The sequence below is a fragment of the Lissotriton helveticus genome, chromosome 11 (assembly GCF_964261635.1).
Source record: "Lissotriton helveticus chromosome 11, aLisHel1.1, whole genome shotgun sequence".
NCBI classification, from domain to species: Eukaryota; Metazoa; Chordata; class Amphibia; order Caudata; family Salamandridae; genus Lissotriton; species Lissotriton helveticus.
The window spans coordinates 171939249-171957877 of record NC_136072.1 but is presented as its reverse complement, the minus strand read 5'-3'; the positions used below and the strand labels follow the sequence as shown (position 1 = coordinate 171957877).

General features: G+C 41.2%; 1 protein-coding gene across 1 annotated transcript in view; it reads right to left on the bottom strand.

The window, feature by feature from the left end:
* Positions 1 to 18629, bottom strand: part of MELTF (melanotransferrin) — a 389430-nt gene that overhangs the window by 95508 nt on the left and 275293 nt on the right. Inside the window, exons 8-10 of the mRNA XM_078666484.1 lie at positions 9463 to 9643; positions 8495 to 8646; positions 5117 to 5213 (exon numbers count right to left, since the gene is read on the bottom strand). Coding sequence (XP_078522610.1) covers positions 5117 to 5213; positions 8495 to 8646; positions 9463 to 9643 — 430 coding nt within the window. The remainder of the gene's footprint in view (positions 1 to 5116; positions 5214 to 8494; positions 8647 to 9462; positions 9644 to 18629) is intronic.

Here is an 18629-nt window from a genome sequence, read left to right as displayed (position 1 = left end):
CGATAATGTAACAGCTATACCCACATTATATAAGTTAGCGGGAGAATTTGGCAAGGTCTCCGGCTATAAAATTAACAGGGAGAAAACTGAAATAATGAGCTGGAACTGTACAGACGTAATACCGGGGGTGAAGGGTCAGATGAGATATTTAGGAATTCACCTAGCGCAGCAGCTGAATGATACACCTAGGATCAGCTGGGAGAAGGTTTCTAAGGAGGTGGGCTACTTACTGGTACGCTGGGAGAATCTCCCATTAAATATATATGGAAGGGTGAACCTTATAAAAATGATAATTTTACCGAAGTTAACTTTTTTGTTTAATTCAATCCCACTTTCCTTCAATGTTAGAGAGCTTGCTATCCTTCAAGGCAAAATCGGGTCATTTATCTGAGCAACAAAAACCCACAGGATAGCATGGAAAAAGCTAAGGAGTTGACTAAAGCTGGGAGGATTAGCTTTACCTGACCTGCTTTCTTATTGTCACGCTTTCCATTTTAAGAATTTTAGAATGCCAGTGCTAATACCATTGATTCTTCGTCCTTGGGCCGCCTGTTACGGGCATTACTGCATGACATTCCGCAGGGACAGGAATTTTTTCTCTATAAATTTGGGGATCCCAAATTCTACAAGAAAGTCAGACTCAAGGTTCTATCGGCTGCACTAAGAAACTGGGGGTATATTAGGAAAACACTACGAATATCATATTTTGCACCTCAGGCCCCAATCTGGGACTCCCCAGGTACCCCGGATAGTCTTCAGGATCAATTATCACAACCGCTTAGGTCTGCAGGTATTAGATTGTGGGGAGATCGCCAGGTGGATTCATATCTTATGAGCTGGGACCTAATGTCCCGATTAACTAGAGGGACACTGACGAAATTTAAGTTTTATCAGTTATCCACATGGTGGTCATCACAACTATGGGACAATGAAGATTCCAGTATAACCATTGACTCCATTGCTAGAACTGGAGCATGGAAACACAAGGTGTCCTTTTGGTACGGGGCATTCATAGAAACAGTGGCCGGGTTGGAATCGGAATTGGTCAAACTCTGGGGTAATACTATCATTGATAATAGAGACGATTTGCGGAAGCTCTGGTGTGACTCTTTTTCTATGTTACAGGCTGTGGTCAAACCAGCTAATCTTCGGAGAAACCATTTGTACACCATGTATAGGGTGTATTGGACCCCAGGTAAATTATCTAAGATGTCCGCAACAATGCACCACTGTGCCAGATGTAAGTTTCCTGCTGCAGATGACCTCCATATCTTTATAAACTGCCCAAAGATCAGCCCTTCTGGATGGAGGTATGTGGTTTTTTGGAGGACGTACTGGGTCTGAAGATTGAAGTAAGTGCTAGGCTAATTTTCTTTGGTCTGTTAGACAATTATGGTTTGAACGTTCAAGCCTCAAAGTTTGTGCAATACGTGGTGATTATCGCCAGGAGGGAAATCTGCAGAGTTTGGAAGCTTGAGACACCACCTACCTTTGCGGGCTGTTTAAAAAACATCATTATGATAAGCCAATCGAACATGGCCTGTGATAATTCTAGTGCTAATAAGATCTGGTCAGCATTGGAGATCTGGAGAGAGAAGTAAAATCAGTAAGATCAGTCCAATGATTATGCCAAGGCTTGTCGGTCCGGTCCTCCCTAACATCAGGTGGCCTTTCGAGAAACGATAACGGGAGTGGGACAAGGATACAGCCGTGTCTCTAGGAGGGCTCTGCTACTTCCTTGGGCCTTTTCCACCTGGGCGGCTCTCAATAATGGAGGGAAGTAGAGGTATTCCAACTTGAGCGCTCTTGTTTGATGGCATGTATGAGGACAATTTTTTTTTGTTTTTATAAAAAAAAAAAGAAAAAAAAAAATTAAAAAAGCATATGTATAACTAACTGTGTTTCTAAGTATGTCCTACTTAGTATTTTAAAGAAACTGTGAGACACAGCAGAGTACTCATTCTGATTTCCAGCTGCATTTTCCATTATTGCATGTCTGTAAACCAATCAACAGTTTATTGTGATAAAATTATGTTGATTGATTTACAAACTTATAATCATTTACTGGTAAATTAATTTTTAAATGTATATAAATTAGTCTGCTTCTTTTTAGCATATATCTAATAGAGGATCAAAGGGTCCTCCATATAGTACAGTTCCTGTTGTACCTGGCTCTCCTCCCTTTTTAATTTGTTAATTTCCCGGGTGTCCTGGTTTGGTCGATTAAATCAAGGGTTGAGCTGACCTGACCTTCTATGGTCCTCAAGGTAGTCTGAGAGACTTTGCATGTAATTGTTGTGTTCTGTGAACTCGTAAACAAACACCTGTGTTTCCGAATGCAAGTCTACAGAGTCTACTGAAAATTGCAGCATGTGTTTACACACACCATATCTTTGGAATGCACACTATGTCCAAGACTCAATAGTTGGGACGAGAAGAGGGTTGTGGTGGAAGACCACCAAGGGCAGTTCTTCTGAGCATCAAAGGCTTAGACTTGGGTTCTCCAAAGTTGGTCCTGGAGGGTCAGACCCATGGCAGATTTTTAAGATAACTGCATTTATCTAAATGTGGATATGCTAAAAATCTGGATCCTGCCCCTAGAGCCGACTTTGAGGAGTCCTTGGCTCAGACAATGGTGCAACCTGGTCCAGGGTAATGAAAAAGAATACTATATATATATCATGGACATTTAATTAAAGTTGATATGGTTTGAAAAGCCCTACCACTAATGAGAGGACCCAGGGCACGTTTTTGTCTGTGTAAGCAACAAGGTCCACCAGAGAATTGAAATAAAAAGTAACTTCTGTACCCCCCCCCCCCCTCCCATCTGGCCTGCTTCCTCCTTCCTGCATGGTTTGCCCATAGATTGCACCCACTATGTACTAGCTGTTGATATCAACGGTGCTTACAAAGTCGGGGGACGTAGTGGGCATTAGATCTTTCAAATCTTCTTCAAGAACGGCTGGAAAATATGGTGGAATTCGCAGAACCCCATGGTTTACCTAAAGCAGGATGATGAAGTCTTTCCCTTGGGCATCAGCAGCACATGGTACATGAAATAAAGGACATAACTGTTAAACACTAATCTCTCATTTCATTTGCTTGGTCTGCCAATTTTGCCGTATTGTGCCATGTATTACCCTTGTTGCCTCTCAGATTCCTGTGTCATTTGCTAATTTATTTGTGGTTCAAATTGGTGGCGAACCATTTCTTGAGGTGGGCAATTAAAAATGTGGTAATTTCTTTTCTACTCGCAGTAACACATGATTTTTTGATAAATGGGTCCCCTAACCACCATTGTTTGTTTGATTCTTAATACATGCATGTTGCCTACAAGTTGGGCCTTATCGTATGACAACATGGGCACAGTAATACATTATAAGAGTATGCAAATATTACATTTAATGGGCTAAAAAGCGGTTTTGAATGGTCACTGCTTGCACGGTAATGCTACCAAATGTGTGCACTTTTACTATGGTTTTATTTTTTAATGTCCATTTTGCATGCCGCCACAAGGCCTAAAATGAATGTGTGTCCGTCCTCATGTAACGTAACTGGTGCTATGTAAAGCGCTCTGATACCTGATTCGGTTCGGGTCTAGTTCGCGCTATATAAAACTCTCCAAAAAAAAAAAAAAAAGGCCATGTAGCCTTGTACAGAATTAGCTCGCATTAAGTGCTCTTCTGCAAGAAAGAATTGTTTCCAAACAGAAGGAGCAACAAATAAACTGACCAGGAATGGCCCCTTCTCCCCTCATAAGATATCATTGGACATTAAGGGACAAAGAGAAGCCAGAACAGGTAGGGGGTTAGACAAAGGGACTCGAGGCTGACGTGGGACATGCTGAAAAATTATTTCCGCCTGCAGGCACAGCAGCAAAGTACTGAGAAAACAAGCATGACTAAGCATTCTGTAAATCAGGTAGGTGGGGAAGTGTGGCTCAATGGTTAGAGCGGCAGACCCTGATGCAGAGGTCTAGCCCGGGACCAAGGTTCAATTCCCGCCTCGGCAGGGCTTGGGCTCAATTTCCTCGGACCTGATATTTCTCGCCTCGGTGCCTATTCTAATCATGGGTCCCACTCTGCAACTCCGGGCAATAGCTTGCTTAATCTCCACAACGGCCCCAACAACGCTAGGATGCCTGGCTTCACCTTGGGGGTGCCCAGGAGTGGACACTTCACATGGAAAGCCAGGAAGGGTTCCACAGCGGTATGCGTACAAGCATCTGAGATACCCGTTCGGGTGTCGATTTGGGCGCTATACAAGTACTACTACTAGGTAGGAGATACAGCAAGTAATTACACAGCTGAAGATACTTCTGAACAATTGATAGGGATTTTAGACAAACAGGAATACGGAAATGTGATCAGCAAGGTTGATGCTTCCCATGGTTTGGTTCTAGCTTTAGTTATGAATGCAAAGATTTTCATAATAAATAGAAATCTGGAATGTTGAGCGCTCCACTTATGACTTTGAAGTGGCTCCAGGCTTATAATTGGTGGTATAAGCCTTCTGCTCCAACATTCCAATGTTTGTTTTTCTGTTTTCTCCCTTTATATTTGTAACAATCTACCCTTAGTGGGTGGAATGTTCGAGCAGCCTTATAGCCCTTCCGCCTCGGGCTATACTGGTTTTTCAGGCCCCTAAACCTCGTTCAAGGTCCTCGCCTGCGGCTCGGGACTATAACTCGGGTTCAAGGCCTTTAACAACCAGTATAGCCCTCTGCAGAGGGTTATAAGGTTATATTATAACATTTCTGTGAAAAATAAAAGCAGCTATGTATGTCACCCTCTGCAGATATGAGTTTCTCTGGCAGTGTTGTCAGACTCAGAAAACTCAGAATCTGGACGAGCCTAACTCATCATAATGAAGAGTGCGAGGGCAAGGCAGTAGAAAATCCAGACTCATTCTGTTGACTAAAAGGTGCACCTTTACTATATCAGATCTTTGGATTGTCACATCACTAGTATAAAAATTAAATCATCACTCTTGTCCTGTGGTTTCTAAGTATACACAAAATACAAATTTTATTAACTTTTACCAAATAATTTTCTCCAATACCAGATAGGTGAAAGCAACTGGATAAATGGGCTCATTGTAACAACAGAGCACTCACCGGGATAGTTTTCACCCGCCGCTGGCACCAGGCCATATTGTTTTCCAGCCAAATAAATGTCCTGTCCTCCTAGAGTTACCACATCCACTTCTTTAGCCTAAAAATAAAAAATACAACTGTTTACAGTCTGGCACATGACGACAATCACAAAATGCAAGTTTGTACTTATAATGGATTTAGAGGCACCTGCTCTTAAATACATTTACTATAGTAATCACATTCTTTGCTACGTACTGCTATATGTAACCATCTGGGCACCTTTGATGCTTAATACTAAACTCTCAGTTAGGAGGAGAAGATATAGGTATTCAGTGGTTCTGAAATACTCTTTTCTCGGCAGGGAATGACTGGGGGGAAAGCAGGCCCGACAAAAATGCTCAAACCGGCCCTGCTTCCATCCTCTCTCTCCTCGCTTTAAGTCTTTCAAAATGCTATTGCCTAAAGAACCAGCCACCAGGTTACCAAGACAAAATGGTGGCTGGTACCTTAAGGTGGCAGGCTATACATAGCTTGGGCTACATAAGTAGCACAAACTCCAGTGCAGTCGCTGGACTGCACCACTCCCCATGAAAGTCCAGGGATGGATCTCCTGTGGTTGGCTGCCCCCCCAAGTCCCCATTTTTCCCTCTCTCCCTCAACTCTTGAATGCCCCCTGTGCTTACTGCATTTAATGTCGTTGAGTTGGGAAAAGTGACTGAGGCATCAGCCATGTCCCTGGGCTAACAAAACTGACCTCCTTTGCCTCCAGCCCACCTGGGAAATGCCCGTTTTCACGGCATTGGGCCAGAGTTTGAGAAGATATAATACCAACCACATGTTGTCCGATTCACAGTGCTGTACGCTCCAGAACTGGAATGGCATGGGTATAAAAAAAACTATGGATTTAGGCTCAGATCTCTGTACTGGGGTGAATGTTTGACATTATGCAGCATTCTGTCCATCAATTGTTATTTTGCGTTCGCTCTACAAGAGCACTCATATCGCAATCACAACTGTACCATCATGTTCATGAGTCACAAAACTCAGATTTGCCTTTGTACATGAATTTGCTGGCATGTCCAGATACACTAATAGGATAGAATGTGCCTTGTGAGCACATCCTACACTGACCACAGCTGCAAAAGGTAGCAAAAAGCTACAAATGTGCAGATTTCTGGGTATTCTCTGACTTTCTGCATGCAGATTCAAACTAAAGTCTGGGCAAAGGCAATAGTAAATCAGTTTTCAAGGTTGGAAGAGCACCGAAATTCGTAGGGGTATGCAGTGATGGACCAGCCATTTATCCAACCCGCCAATTCCCCAGAGGGCTGGCACCATTGGAGGCTGTTTTTTGAAGGCCTACGGCCTACTTTGCCACTGGCTCCAACTCCCGGCTTACTGAAAAAGGCCAGAAGGGATCAAATATGAAAGACAGAAGATAATAGAGTGTCAGGTTGGAACATCTTTGCCAGAGCTGATTTCTGTTGTTACCACGTGGCCGTCAGTTAATGGCAAAGGGGTGTCTCTAAGGTGATATATAATTTAACTGGGGAGAAAAAATATAAGTGCAATTATGCTCACACCCTACTATTACCCACACCTTCTACATTTCTGAATAGGTAAATGTTAATGCTTGTGAGTGCTCCTGAAAGTTGCAACAGTCACAGTTCTGAGGAATACCTGTGGAATAATCTGAATTCCAGCAAAACCAGACATTTACTCACAAAACTTGCTGTAAACCTACCTTTCTATTTCAGGTTTTCATTTCTTTTCTGGAATTGGTTGCCAATGAGAGAAATGACTTTGGTGAGGCTACAGAGGAAAGGTTGTTCTCTCTCTCATCCCCTCTGGCTCTCTCCCACACTTGCCCCTAGTTTTCCACCCTCTCTCCCCAGTGTTCATGTCTATTCCCATTGTCTCTCTTCTATCCTTTCACTCTCTCTCTCTCTCTCCATATCTGCTCTCCATCTCCACTGTTTCTAACTCCCTCCCCAGTTGCACTCCTGTTTCACTATCTATAAACTCATCTTCAAACAACAGAGCCTTAAAATCAACAGTGTGGCATGTATGTTGGAAACTTGATGTATTGATAAAAGGATATTATTTACATAAACTCTAGTTGAAGTGATGTTAAGGTTGTTACTTGGTGCTGAATTGCTTCAGGTAAGTGGTCTGGTAGCTGTATCCCCACAATGCTTTGCTGAAAGCACTGAACATGTAAATCAACGGTTCTTAACCTTTTGACTTCTGTGGACCCCCACTTAATAATTACTGGAACCAGGGGACCCCCAGTGAATTTGTATTGGAATCCAGGAACGCCCTTTAATTAATTATTGTAAGGTGGAGACCCAGATTAAGTATTTTTGATGATTTGAACCACAAACAATGCACAACAAATACAGAAACAAGCATTCATGAAACAAATACACAAACACTGGAATATTTTATTTAATTCACAAAGACATTATAAAAATCACTTTTTTATTTTAATGGGAACGTTGGAGCTCTTCTAAATTCGATTTAGGCCATTCATTGTCCATACCATACTATATTCGGTTAAATGCCTTTTCACTGCATCCCACTAATCAATCTGAAGATACTAACTTCATTTTTAGCCTTCAAATTCCTTAGCATTTACAGAATGATTTAAAATTTGGAATTTTACATTTTGCCTCTTTATTTATATTTATTGTTTTTTTTGCATTTGTCACCCTGAGTGGGACCGGTATGCCCAGACGTGGGTCCCGTGCTTTCCATGCCACTGGAGTCAAGGTATCCTGACTGATGAGGGGTGAAACCTCGAAACTGGTCTTAGGATGCTTGTTTCCAGTCCAGGGAGGACCTGTCTGGCAGTTCGGGCTGGACTGTTCCCATTGGGCACAGGGTCAAAGCTGATTTGCATATGGCTGGTTTCAAACTGGAAAGGCATGGTGAGCAAAAAATCGATGGATCTAGGCCCAGATCTCTGTACTGGGGAGAATGTATGACATTGTTCTGCACTCTGCCCATCAATTGTTCTTTTTGTCTTTATTTGTATAGACTTTATTAATATCTTAATAATATTTAATTTTGTAAGCAGTCCTGAACCCCCTGAAAAGGTTTTGCAGACCCTCAGAGGTCTCCGGACCACTGGTTAAGAACCACTGATATAAATGATTTAGAGCACCATTGTTTGCAATATGGCATAAATGGAAAAGGAGGGACAGGGTTTCATTCATTGGCATAGGGGCTTCCCACATATCAATGAGGGTATGGCCCATCCACATTACATAGGTGCAATGACTTTTTAGGGTCATTGAAAGCATGCAGCACTTTCAATGTATTTCCTAATGTACGCTTTTGCTTCAAAAAGTATTAAAGGATGCACGTATTTTAGGATTTTCTTACTCCTCAACTCACCTTAATAAGCTTCATGCAGGCTTCTGTGGACTGTGCTGAAACACATTGGATTGATGGCGTAATATTCATCTTTTTAAATTGAGTGGCCATCTCGCTGCACTTCCATATCTCTGCAGTGGACAAAGTGCACCAGCGCAGGCTGTTGGGCAAACCTGTATCACATAAACAAGCACTGAGTGTTCTCCTTAAATATCCAAAGTATTAAGCAGCAGTTTCAAACAGCAAATGTCTGCCATTCTGCTTACAAAAAATAGAGGCTTAGCTTTCACTTACTAAATCATTGCATTTATGGAAGTTCTTTTCTCAGTGAAATATTCACCAATGTTTCGTAAGTTCTGCATTCAAAGCAGCTGTGTTGTTATCTGTCACATTTATCTTATTGAAAGTAAAGTAAACAACTTTTTCAAGATATTTTAGTCAATACAAAAGCTAAAAAAAAACATTGATTGGCAAAACTTGGAAGCATTAAATAAAAGAGCAGGACAATGCGTAATTTGTTTACCATCAAGCTATTTTACAACGTTTTATGGACCCTATATAGAGTATTATACCATATTGTGTATTTTCATAATAAAATTTCACATTATTCCAAGTTTGTCTTGGGTGGTCTACGCACTCATTTTATGTGCAAACCAAGATTCTAAATAGGGGTGTAAATCGTGCACCCTGCTCTCGGTGTGTGCTTGTATACAGGATTTCTCTATGGGAAATCCTATTGCAAATCTTGCAGACTGATAAAGCTGATTCGGATTTTGCAGACTTTATAACATTGAAAAAAGCACAATTGGCACATTAATCCCCATCTTGGGGTCTGAAACATGGGGCGATGCCATAATCACACACTTGCTAATTACCACACACCATCATTTCACACATTGTCGGTATGGAATTTGTGCATCAAATTTGCCCAGGCCTAGCACCAGGATTGGAATGCCCTATATGTGTATCACAGTGAGCCGAGTACTTACTGCTTGATTTACAATCCAAGCCCTTCATTGCAGTCAAGAATGCTTCACCCAACCAGGCCTGGTATGCTGGATTTGAAATCACGGTAAGTTGTGTTGTGGAATCCCTGAATAGAAGATTCTTTCCACCATAGCTTGAAGAGTCGAACATCTTAAAAGTGGAGCTTCCATCATGAAATAGTTTCTGTGGTATTAAAAAGTAAAGCAAAGGGTATTAACCAAGTACATATTAAACACAATATCCGTACCCAATTGGCCTGTTAGCTAATGCTTTGATCAACCAGGGCTTTACAGTCTAGCTATCACCTATCAAGTGGCTTCACAAAACACTTGTTTGGATACCATCCAAAGCTTCTGGGACCTATCTGACCACCTGGTCAACCCCTACACCGGGCACTTCCGTGGGCCGAACTTGAGGTACAACAACTGACTACCAATGATCCATCAAGATGCATAACACCTCTGAACATCAATTAGCAGTATCCTAATACAACCCTTCCCCCTTGCAAAGTGCTTAGAGGCAGTTACCAGCTTTATGTAGAACTTTCCAAAAACCAAACATAAATACAGTTTTATTCACAGTCTTTCTTCTATTTTTTATTTGGACAGTTAATGATAAATAAGGCTTCATTGTATAATGTTAATGCAATATCTTTGGTCATGCAATGTAAGTAGAAATACCTTATGTTGAAGCCTCCTTACAGCTCTGGAGGGGCATCGAGAATGTTGGAGATTTCCATGTAGAATGCTACAATGTGGGCTTCTCATATCTGAAGAGGAACAATAACCCTTGTTTCCGTGGCAGACCCTCTACTACAAATGAAGAGTTTGGCAAAAAAATTCACGAATTGTGTTTATGAGAGGACCTTTGCTCTTCTATCTTTTTATTACTATTTTTATATTTTCACCTCTCTGACTGTTGTATTTCCATAAACAAGTACTGAGCTTTGTTGATGAGGTCTGGCATGTATATATATATATATATATATATATATCGTATTGTTACCTTCTTATAAAATTATATAAATAAATATATATTTTTTCTTTTAAGAAGGTAACAATACGCCATATACACATGTATCACTTTCGATCCTTTCATGTCACTCTCCCACCAGTGGACGTCAGGATACGGACACCATTACTTTGTGCAAAATTACTTTTCCTTATTTTTTCACAGTCCGCCACGACGATATAATATCTTAAATTCCACCTCCAGGCAATGCTTAATTTGAGCTGGTGGTTTCCGGTGCCCAGCGCCGGCACTTAAGTGTCAACACCGGGGCATGTACCAGTCGGCCACATGGTAGTGCTGCTAAAAATGACTTGATTCCCGCCCAAGCCATTCTTATAGCTTTGACAGCCTAGAGTTGACTGAATTGTTACAATTGTAAGAGTGCGATGATTAGTAATTGTTTTTGGTACTGCCATTGGCAGTGGCCTACGGAGGAGAGCCCTGGCACTTTTTTGTTTACAAATTAAGCACTGCCTCAAGGAGTATTATTCTCTCAACTCCTACCATTGGCTCTGTGGTTTATCAGTCCACCTCCTATACAGTATTTGCATTATAATGCATAAGGTACTATTTTACATCTCAGTAGTACACTAGATCATTAGACATTGAAATTTTTTATCACATATATGCATTTTATACAGAAAGCAAGAGAATGTATTTTGTCTACTTGCAGTGCAGCAGGTTTTCTTTAATGTTTTAGTCAGGACTCAAATTGAAGCTAGACATACTGGCTTTACCAATGCTTGTTACTGTGCATAGATTCATCAAGAAAAACAAAACAGTAAAAAAGCATCGAATGGGAAGCTTGAATTATTCACAGCCACTGCTATTTATTCTGAGCCTCTTACCAGTTCATTATATTTTTTCCAAGTGGTCTACCAGAGGTCAGACTCACTCAAATCAACTTTGGTCTTCCACTAACGGAGTCAACCCAACACTGAATTCAGCCACAATGGACTCCCTACGTGACATGCAACTTGAGTCCAAAGGCAAGAGCCGGAGCAATACTAAAGGGAGGGCAAGTACAACTTGCATATGGATAATAGATAGAGTCTTTTGGAGAATTGTAGGAAACCCGCTTTTTCTGTATGGTCACTACAGGTTTTTCACTTTCAGCTGGACCCTATGTTTTTTCTGCTTTTATAACTCTGTGCACTCCAGCTCATGTGCTCCCCTTTAAACATGTTTGAATGAGCATATTCCTAATCAGTATATTTGACTTCCATATAAATGCCTAGTATTTGTTACAAAACGTACCCAGGGCCTGTAAGTTAAATGTCACCAGTGGACTGCAGCTCCTATTGTGTCGTCCACTAGACGGACAGTGTAAAACATGGGTCAGGCATGTCACTTACTATGGCAGTTTAAAAACTGCAGTTCGACCTGTCAAAATATACTCTTGTCAGGTCAAAACCTCCCTTTTAAATATATTAGGAAACAGGCTGCAATAGCAAACCTGTGCCATAGCTAACAGGAGGTTGAGCTAATATAAATTAGTGAATTTGAGAGCTCACCCTGATAAATGTTGTGATTATTTCTTGAGGTGGGTAATCACTAACCCTGGGCGAAGCACTACGCTACGCTCGCGTAGTTTGCGAAGTTTGCGCAACTTCGCACTACGCGAGCTGCACGTAGCACAGTGCAAACATGCGTAGCGCAGCGTAGCGTAGTGCAGCGGTCATTTTTTGCTTTTTCGCGGTCCTCAACGTCATGTTCGCGACCGCGAGCAAGCAAAATGACATCCCGGCGAGACTCTCAACGCGGGGAGGTCAGGTTTCTCATTGCGAGTGGTCGTGCATGCTCGCGACCGCTCGCGATGAGAAACTACAAGTTCGCGTTGAGAAAGCTGCCACTCGAGTAAAAATCTACTCGAGCCGCAGAAAACTACAGCTCGCACTGTGCAAGATGCCGTTTTCAATGATTGCACAGTGCCGGATGCTTCTTTGCACTGTGCAATCATTGAAAATGCATCTTGCACAGTGCGAACATGCTACTACGCAGCTCGCGTAGTGCTACGTGAAGTTTGCGTAGTGCAAAGTGCACTTCGCGTAGCGCTACTTCGGGAACTACGCCCACCCTTAGTAATCACCCACCCCAAATAATCCAATTTATTATAAGGACGAAGTGCAGGTTAATGCTTGTCGCAAGTTGTTTCCTGAAAACGTGTGTCTTTTGATTTTTCCTGAAATGGAGGAGAAATGGTGCCTGTCATATTTAAATTCTTTGCGCATTGCAGAGAAAGTCTGTTTTAATTCCTTGCACATATTGGTTTTAAGCGTTGCCATGTTAAGGGGCTATGTGTTGAAGCCCGTTCCTGTATTCATGAATAGTTGCCAGCATGCAATCTGTACTAGACTTTAGGAAAGAGGTAGAGCCTGTGTTGTTTCATGGCAAAGGAGGGTTCTTTTTGACGGATGACCTAATGTCCAAAATAGAGCTCCTTAAAGTGGATACTTCCCTGAACTGGCTGCCAATGAATCCCACGATTGGCATAGAATACATGGTTTAATTTGTTAAGACCTCATATTAGGTGGCCCAATTCTGTATCAGTTATCATCTATCGATCTGCACTACTGTTAGGCCCAGATACAGAGGAGTCCTATAGTCTTCCTAGGAAAATGTAAATGTTTCAACCATGATGACTTGTTGATCTGATTATATCAAAAGTCCTAGGATTTTTTTAAGAGACGAATGGAACAGCCATACCCATACTGGATTGTAAGATGAAGATGTCCCAAAAGTGCACTGAAACCAATCACACATAGCTCTGTCGTATGCGGTCATCAAATATCCTATCATTATGGGCATCCGAAACCATGAAGGTGGAGTACCATGGGCTTGATTCAAATAAAACAGAATTTGATTGGCATTGGATGGTCAGGTGTCCATGATCAAGATAGCATTCAGTACATCTGACAATATGTTGTCTACCATCTCTGCCGCATGCTGTAGGGGTGTAACAAAGGCCCCAAGCAGCCTCCACAATGCAGGGGGGACTCCCAGAGTTTTTTGTTTTGGACTAGGACCCTCACCCTCTAAATCAAATCAAATCAAAAAGACTTTATTCGGTTATATTCATGAATAACCATAAAAGTACATCAAATACATCAAGATGTTACTTTAAAATATTTAGAAAACAGTATACACAGTATAAGCATAGGCCAAAAAGTTAAAATAATAGAATTCATATAATCATTGTCTTACGTAGATAAAAAGTGCTTTTAAGAAAGGCCACAACAGATGCAACAGAGAAAATATCCTCCAGGAGTTGTATAGCTAGAAATGCTGGACGGCACTGTCTCAATTTCATATATTTTAAAATGGGCATAATCCATCTCTTCCTAGGTATAACATAAAATCTGCAGAAAAATAAAATGTGTATATCCGATTGGGTAGAAACATTATCACACGGACATTTGCAGATTTCCTTAGACCAATCATTTATGACAGGGTAGCTCAACAGTCTAAACAGAATCTAGTCAACAAGAACCTTTCTTGTTCCTTCATTTGGAGATTTAGATAAGGCTGGATGATCCTTGGTTTAATTATCATCTGGTGAGCAATTACTGTCTTTTTTGACAACTCTGTTTGTTCTCTTTGTTTTTCAAGGAAATTTAGGCTTAACTGTTTCAGAGCTTTCCTAGTGATGTCAAACGGATGTATGACGTTACAACGCATACTTTTACATCGCATGCCTTTACAACGCGGTTTTTACATCGCATACCTTTACAACGCATAGCGCTTTTGGGGTGCTGGATAGTGAATAGTTTAATTTACTATTCCAACTCCAGTCCCCGTGGACACTAGGGAAGGTGTTGGACAGTAAATTAAACTAATTCCCTATCCTAGAGCGCCCCCCAGCGCAATGCGTTGTAATGGTTTGCGTTGTAAAAGTTGCGTCGTAAAGGCACTGCGTGGTTAAAGTTGCGTTGTAAAGGATGTTTCCCTGTCAAACATTGACATAGGGTCAGTGAAAAATTCCGGGTGCTTAATATTACCACAGAAGGCTTTTATATAACACAACCATTTGATTCTTTTTCCCCCATCTAGTTTCAGAGCATCTCCCAGAATAAGGCGGTTTAAGTGGCATTTCTCCATGGTCCATACCCGGTGCCATAACAGAATCGGTTGCACCTTAATTAGATCTTCCAGATAGGAAATGCCCAATTCTGTATGGCAATTATAGCTGGACATACTATTTGGGAGTAGTAGGAGATATCGCAGGAAGCCATTTTCGGTGACTTGCAGGCAACTGACATTTGAATCGCCCCAAATTCCAGCCACATACAATGCCACCGAGACACAGCTTGCTTTATATATATATACAAAAGCTCTTTGACTGGCTTTCTACCCATCTTCTTGCTGAAAGACCTAAGAGCCATTATGGATTTAGAAAACAATAAATTCCTAGCTTTAATCGCACAGCCCCATTTGCCCGTGTGATCATACAAAATCCCCAAATAAGGGAATGTCGGGGTATGTTGTAGTGGGGTTGATCCTATGAACATGGTTTTTTTCCTTCGGTTCACATTACTGCCACAATTCATGGCAAAAGTCTTCGTACAATTTACTTTTAGTTCTAGTTTGGCCATGAACGTGTTAAAGGAAGTGATCATGTCCTGCATGGCTATGGGAGTCCTTGCCATAAGGACAGCATCATCTGCATAGATGAGAACGGGAATACGACGGGCTGAGGCAGTTGGCATATCAGTGCAGTTTTGGAACAGGGTGTCCTCCAAATTGTTTATATAAATAGAAAATAAAAATGGAGCAAGGACACACCCTTGCAACACTGAACTCCCTTGTGCACTCCCCATTTTTACTGTATCTAACCATTGCACTAGCCCCGTTATACAATTCTTTCAAAAATTTTATAATATTTGCTTCTACTCCTAGTCGGGTTAAAATTATCCACAATTTCCCATGATTAACAAAATCGAAAGCAGATGTCAAATCTAAAAAAGTTAAAAATAGTCTACCTCCCTTTGCTGTAGTATATTTCTCAATCAATATAGATAGATTTAGTGCTTGTTCAGTGGTACCCACTCCTTCACGGAACCCATATTGAAGGTCGCTGATAATATGGTGTTCCTCTGCCCATTTGTGCAGTCTATCTAAGATGACTCTACCAATAATTTTGATGGTGGAGTCAAGCAAAGATATGGGCCGATAGCACACACAGCTTGCTCTGTCTCCCTTTTTGTAAATGGGGATTATGATCAACTTGTACCAAGTACTAATCAGCCTTATTGAGCAAGCAGCATTTACGGTTCTAGTCAGCAAAGGTGCCCAGGGCAGCATATTATTCTTAAAAATGTCCACAGGCACTCCGTCGGGGCCGGGTGCCTTTCCCCCACGACTGGTCGCAATACCCTTAATTATCTCCTCCAGTGAGAAGTTAAGTTGCAACCCTTCCATATCTTGACACTTGCTCATAGATTCTCTTGCTATATCAGTATTGCTTGCTGCTGGGATATAGAGTGTTTCAAAATGCTCAACCCATTCATCCTCGGTGATGGCTATCTCCATGCGGGCCTTTGTACTATCTTTGAAAAAAGGGGAATTCACCGCTTTCCAAAAAGCGATCATATTCTTTGATTCTGAGGCCTCCATAATAGCGGCCCATGCTTCCCTCTTTATCATCTGCCTTTGGACTTTTAGTGCATTTTTATACTCCTTACGTAGAGCCCTTATCAGGGCCTGGTTTCTAATTGGCTTATGCAGGGCCAATTTTAGTTGTTTATAGGGCCTTACTGCATGTTGATTTAAACCAGCCTTCAGCTTTCCTTTGGACCTTCTGTTCCTTGGCATTTACCCATAGACTCCTCTTTATACAGTCAGTTATTTCTTTAAAATTACTAATAATGTCAGGGTCATTAGTTGCCGGGTCCAAGCAGGCATCAATATTTGTACTACAAGCGTTAATTAGGTTGCTAAGAAACTGCTCGGGAACCACACTAGTCCATTTTATGGCATATCCATTTTGCCTAATAATTTCTAGGTTTTCAGTGGTAACCTCAGCTTTTTTGTGCACTAATAATTGTGGATCCATTAATTCAATCCTGATAGGGAAATGATCGCTTAGGGGAGATTTTAAGACTTTAAAGCTATCAATACATTCCCTATAACACGAAGAAATAAGAATAAAATCAATTGTAGACAATAAACCTCTACCATTAAAAGTTGGGGAAAAAGGGGTCATAGAGTTGTATAATTCATTTGAGAACCCTAGATCGTTGTTAAACATGATCTCGTTGAAAGCATTCCCCGTTAAAGTGTGTTCAAAATGTGACAGGGTGGTTTCCCTATCTATCCTTAACCCACAGGTTCCTGTTCCTGATCTTTCACATAGGGAGCAATTAAAATCACCACCCCGTATGACAATAAACTGTTTATGGGAGCTATTGTTTATGCTATTAAGTTTCGTGTTCAGGGTTTTAAGCATCACTGGGATATCTTGTACAGGGATATTATTGTAAAGATTTACTATTAGTATACAGACAGTGTTATTAAAATGTAGCCCAACTATATGATAAAAACAGTTATAAAAATACAACTCAATTTTTATATAGGTAAGACAATTGGAAATAAACATACATAATCCCCCCTTTGCTCGGCCATGTGCAGAGCCTACGGCAGGGATAGATACAGTTTTAAAACCACACATATGATATTCCTTCTCGGCCCATGTTTCTTGTAAGCATATAACATCGCATTTATCGATAATGTTTACCCAGTTTGGATTAGCTAGTTTCGCCTTAAGGCCGGCTATATTCCAAAATATAATGGACCATTTTCCTCGAGTCCTTCTATTAGACCCTTGGTTGTGAAGCGCCACACTAACTTCAGAGATATCAGCGGGACTCCCCCCGGGTTTGCCTTACTGGCATTAATTTCATTGTTTTTTTGAGACAGACCTTTCTCAGGTAGTGACCTACCAGTTTTAACTTGCCCATAATCAGAGCTTATTGTACCATTGCTATCAGTAGTGGTTACATCTTTTGTTATTTCACTAATACTTCCAGTACCCAAGTTAACCTGATTGAACATCCCTGGTACAGGGCTAACTACTTTGTCAAAGATGTTACTATATGACGAGTACTCACTAACAATTCCCTCATAAGGTATAGATGTCAAAAGTCATTCGTTTGCATCTAGGCCAGAGAGGGGATAATATAAATTGTGCAGTGGGATGCTCCAGTACTCGTTTGGGTTGGTAGGATAATATTTGTTATCAAATGGAGTAAAATGCCTATTTATGCGTTTGGGTGGGAATACAGGGCTGTAATTTTTATTATTGTATCTAGGAACGATAAAGTGCGAGAATTCTTTTGGTCGATGGGGAGCATCGTGGTTACACAGAGTTGGAGGGTTGTTTGGGGGCATCATCAGGGCTTCTGGATAGAAGTAGCTCAGATTTCTCGATGATACTCCCCCCTCACTTCTCCCTGGGAACCAGTCACTGATATATGTAACCACTCTATGGTCCCTAAAATTTACTATTACTACATCCCCTTCAATGTCTTTAGGGCGTAGGCCCACCCAATTGCACCGTCTCACTGATACAATATCCCCGTTTAGATGTGAAGGGAGCGGTCTGTTAATACACAGCCAATGGATAACCTTATTTTTGAGACTGGTATTAGTTTCTACATTTCCCGCTGTCACAGCCGGAACACCTGTTAAAATAATGACATAATTGGACGAATCCGGGGGCAAGTCTGCTATATTAGTAAAGTTGGATTTTACTCTAGACGTATGACTTGCCTTCGTTGGGGGATTGTTTCTGGTAGGGTCAACTTTCGAGGCACCTGATTGAATCTTATCTTTGCCTAATTGAGTCTTATCTTTGCCTATTACATTTGGGCCTGAAGATTTGTTAGAGTTTTTATCTGCAGGCACGTTTTTGGATATCACGGGGTCTTTGTGTTGCTTTGATGAATTTTCAATGTGTTGTTTATTTTTGGTGCAGGCTACGCTTTGATTAGTTCGGTTGGGGTTTTTAATTGGGTTAGGGTCTACCATAAGGAGATCCATTTTTCCCCCCAGCCTTTTTACTCTTTCAGTGAGAGGAAGTATATGAGATCTTAATAGGCATTCAATAGCTTCTAAGAGCCCTTTATTAGTTAATACTTTAGAACTTAAAGTTGGTGGCCCC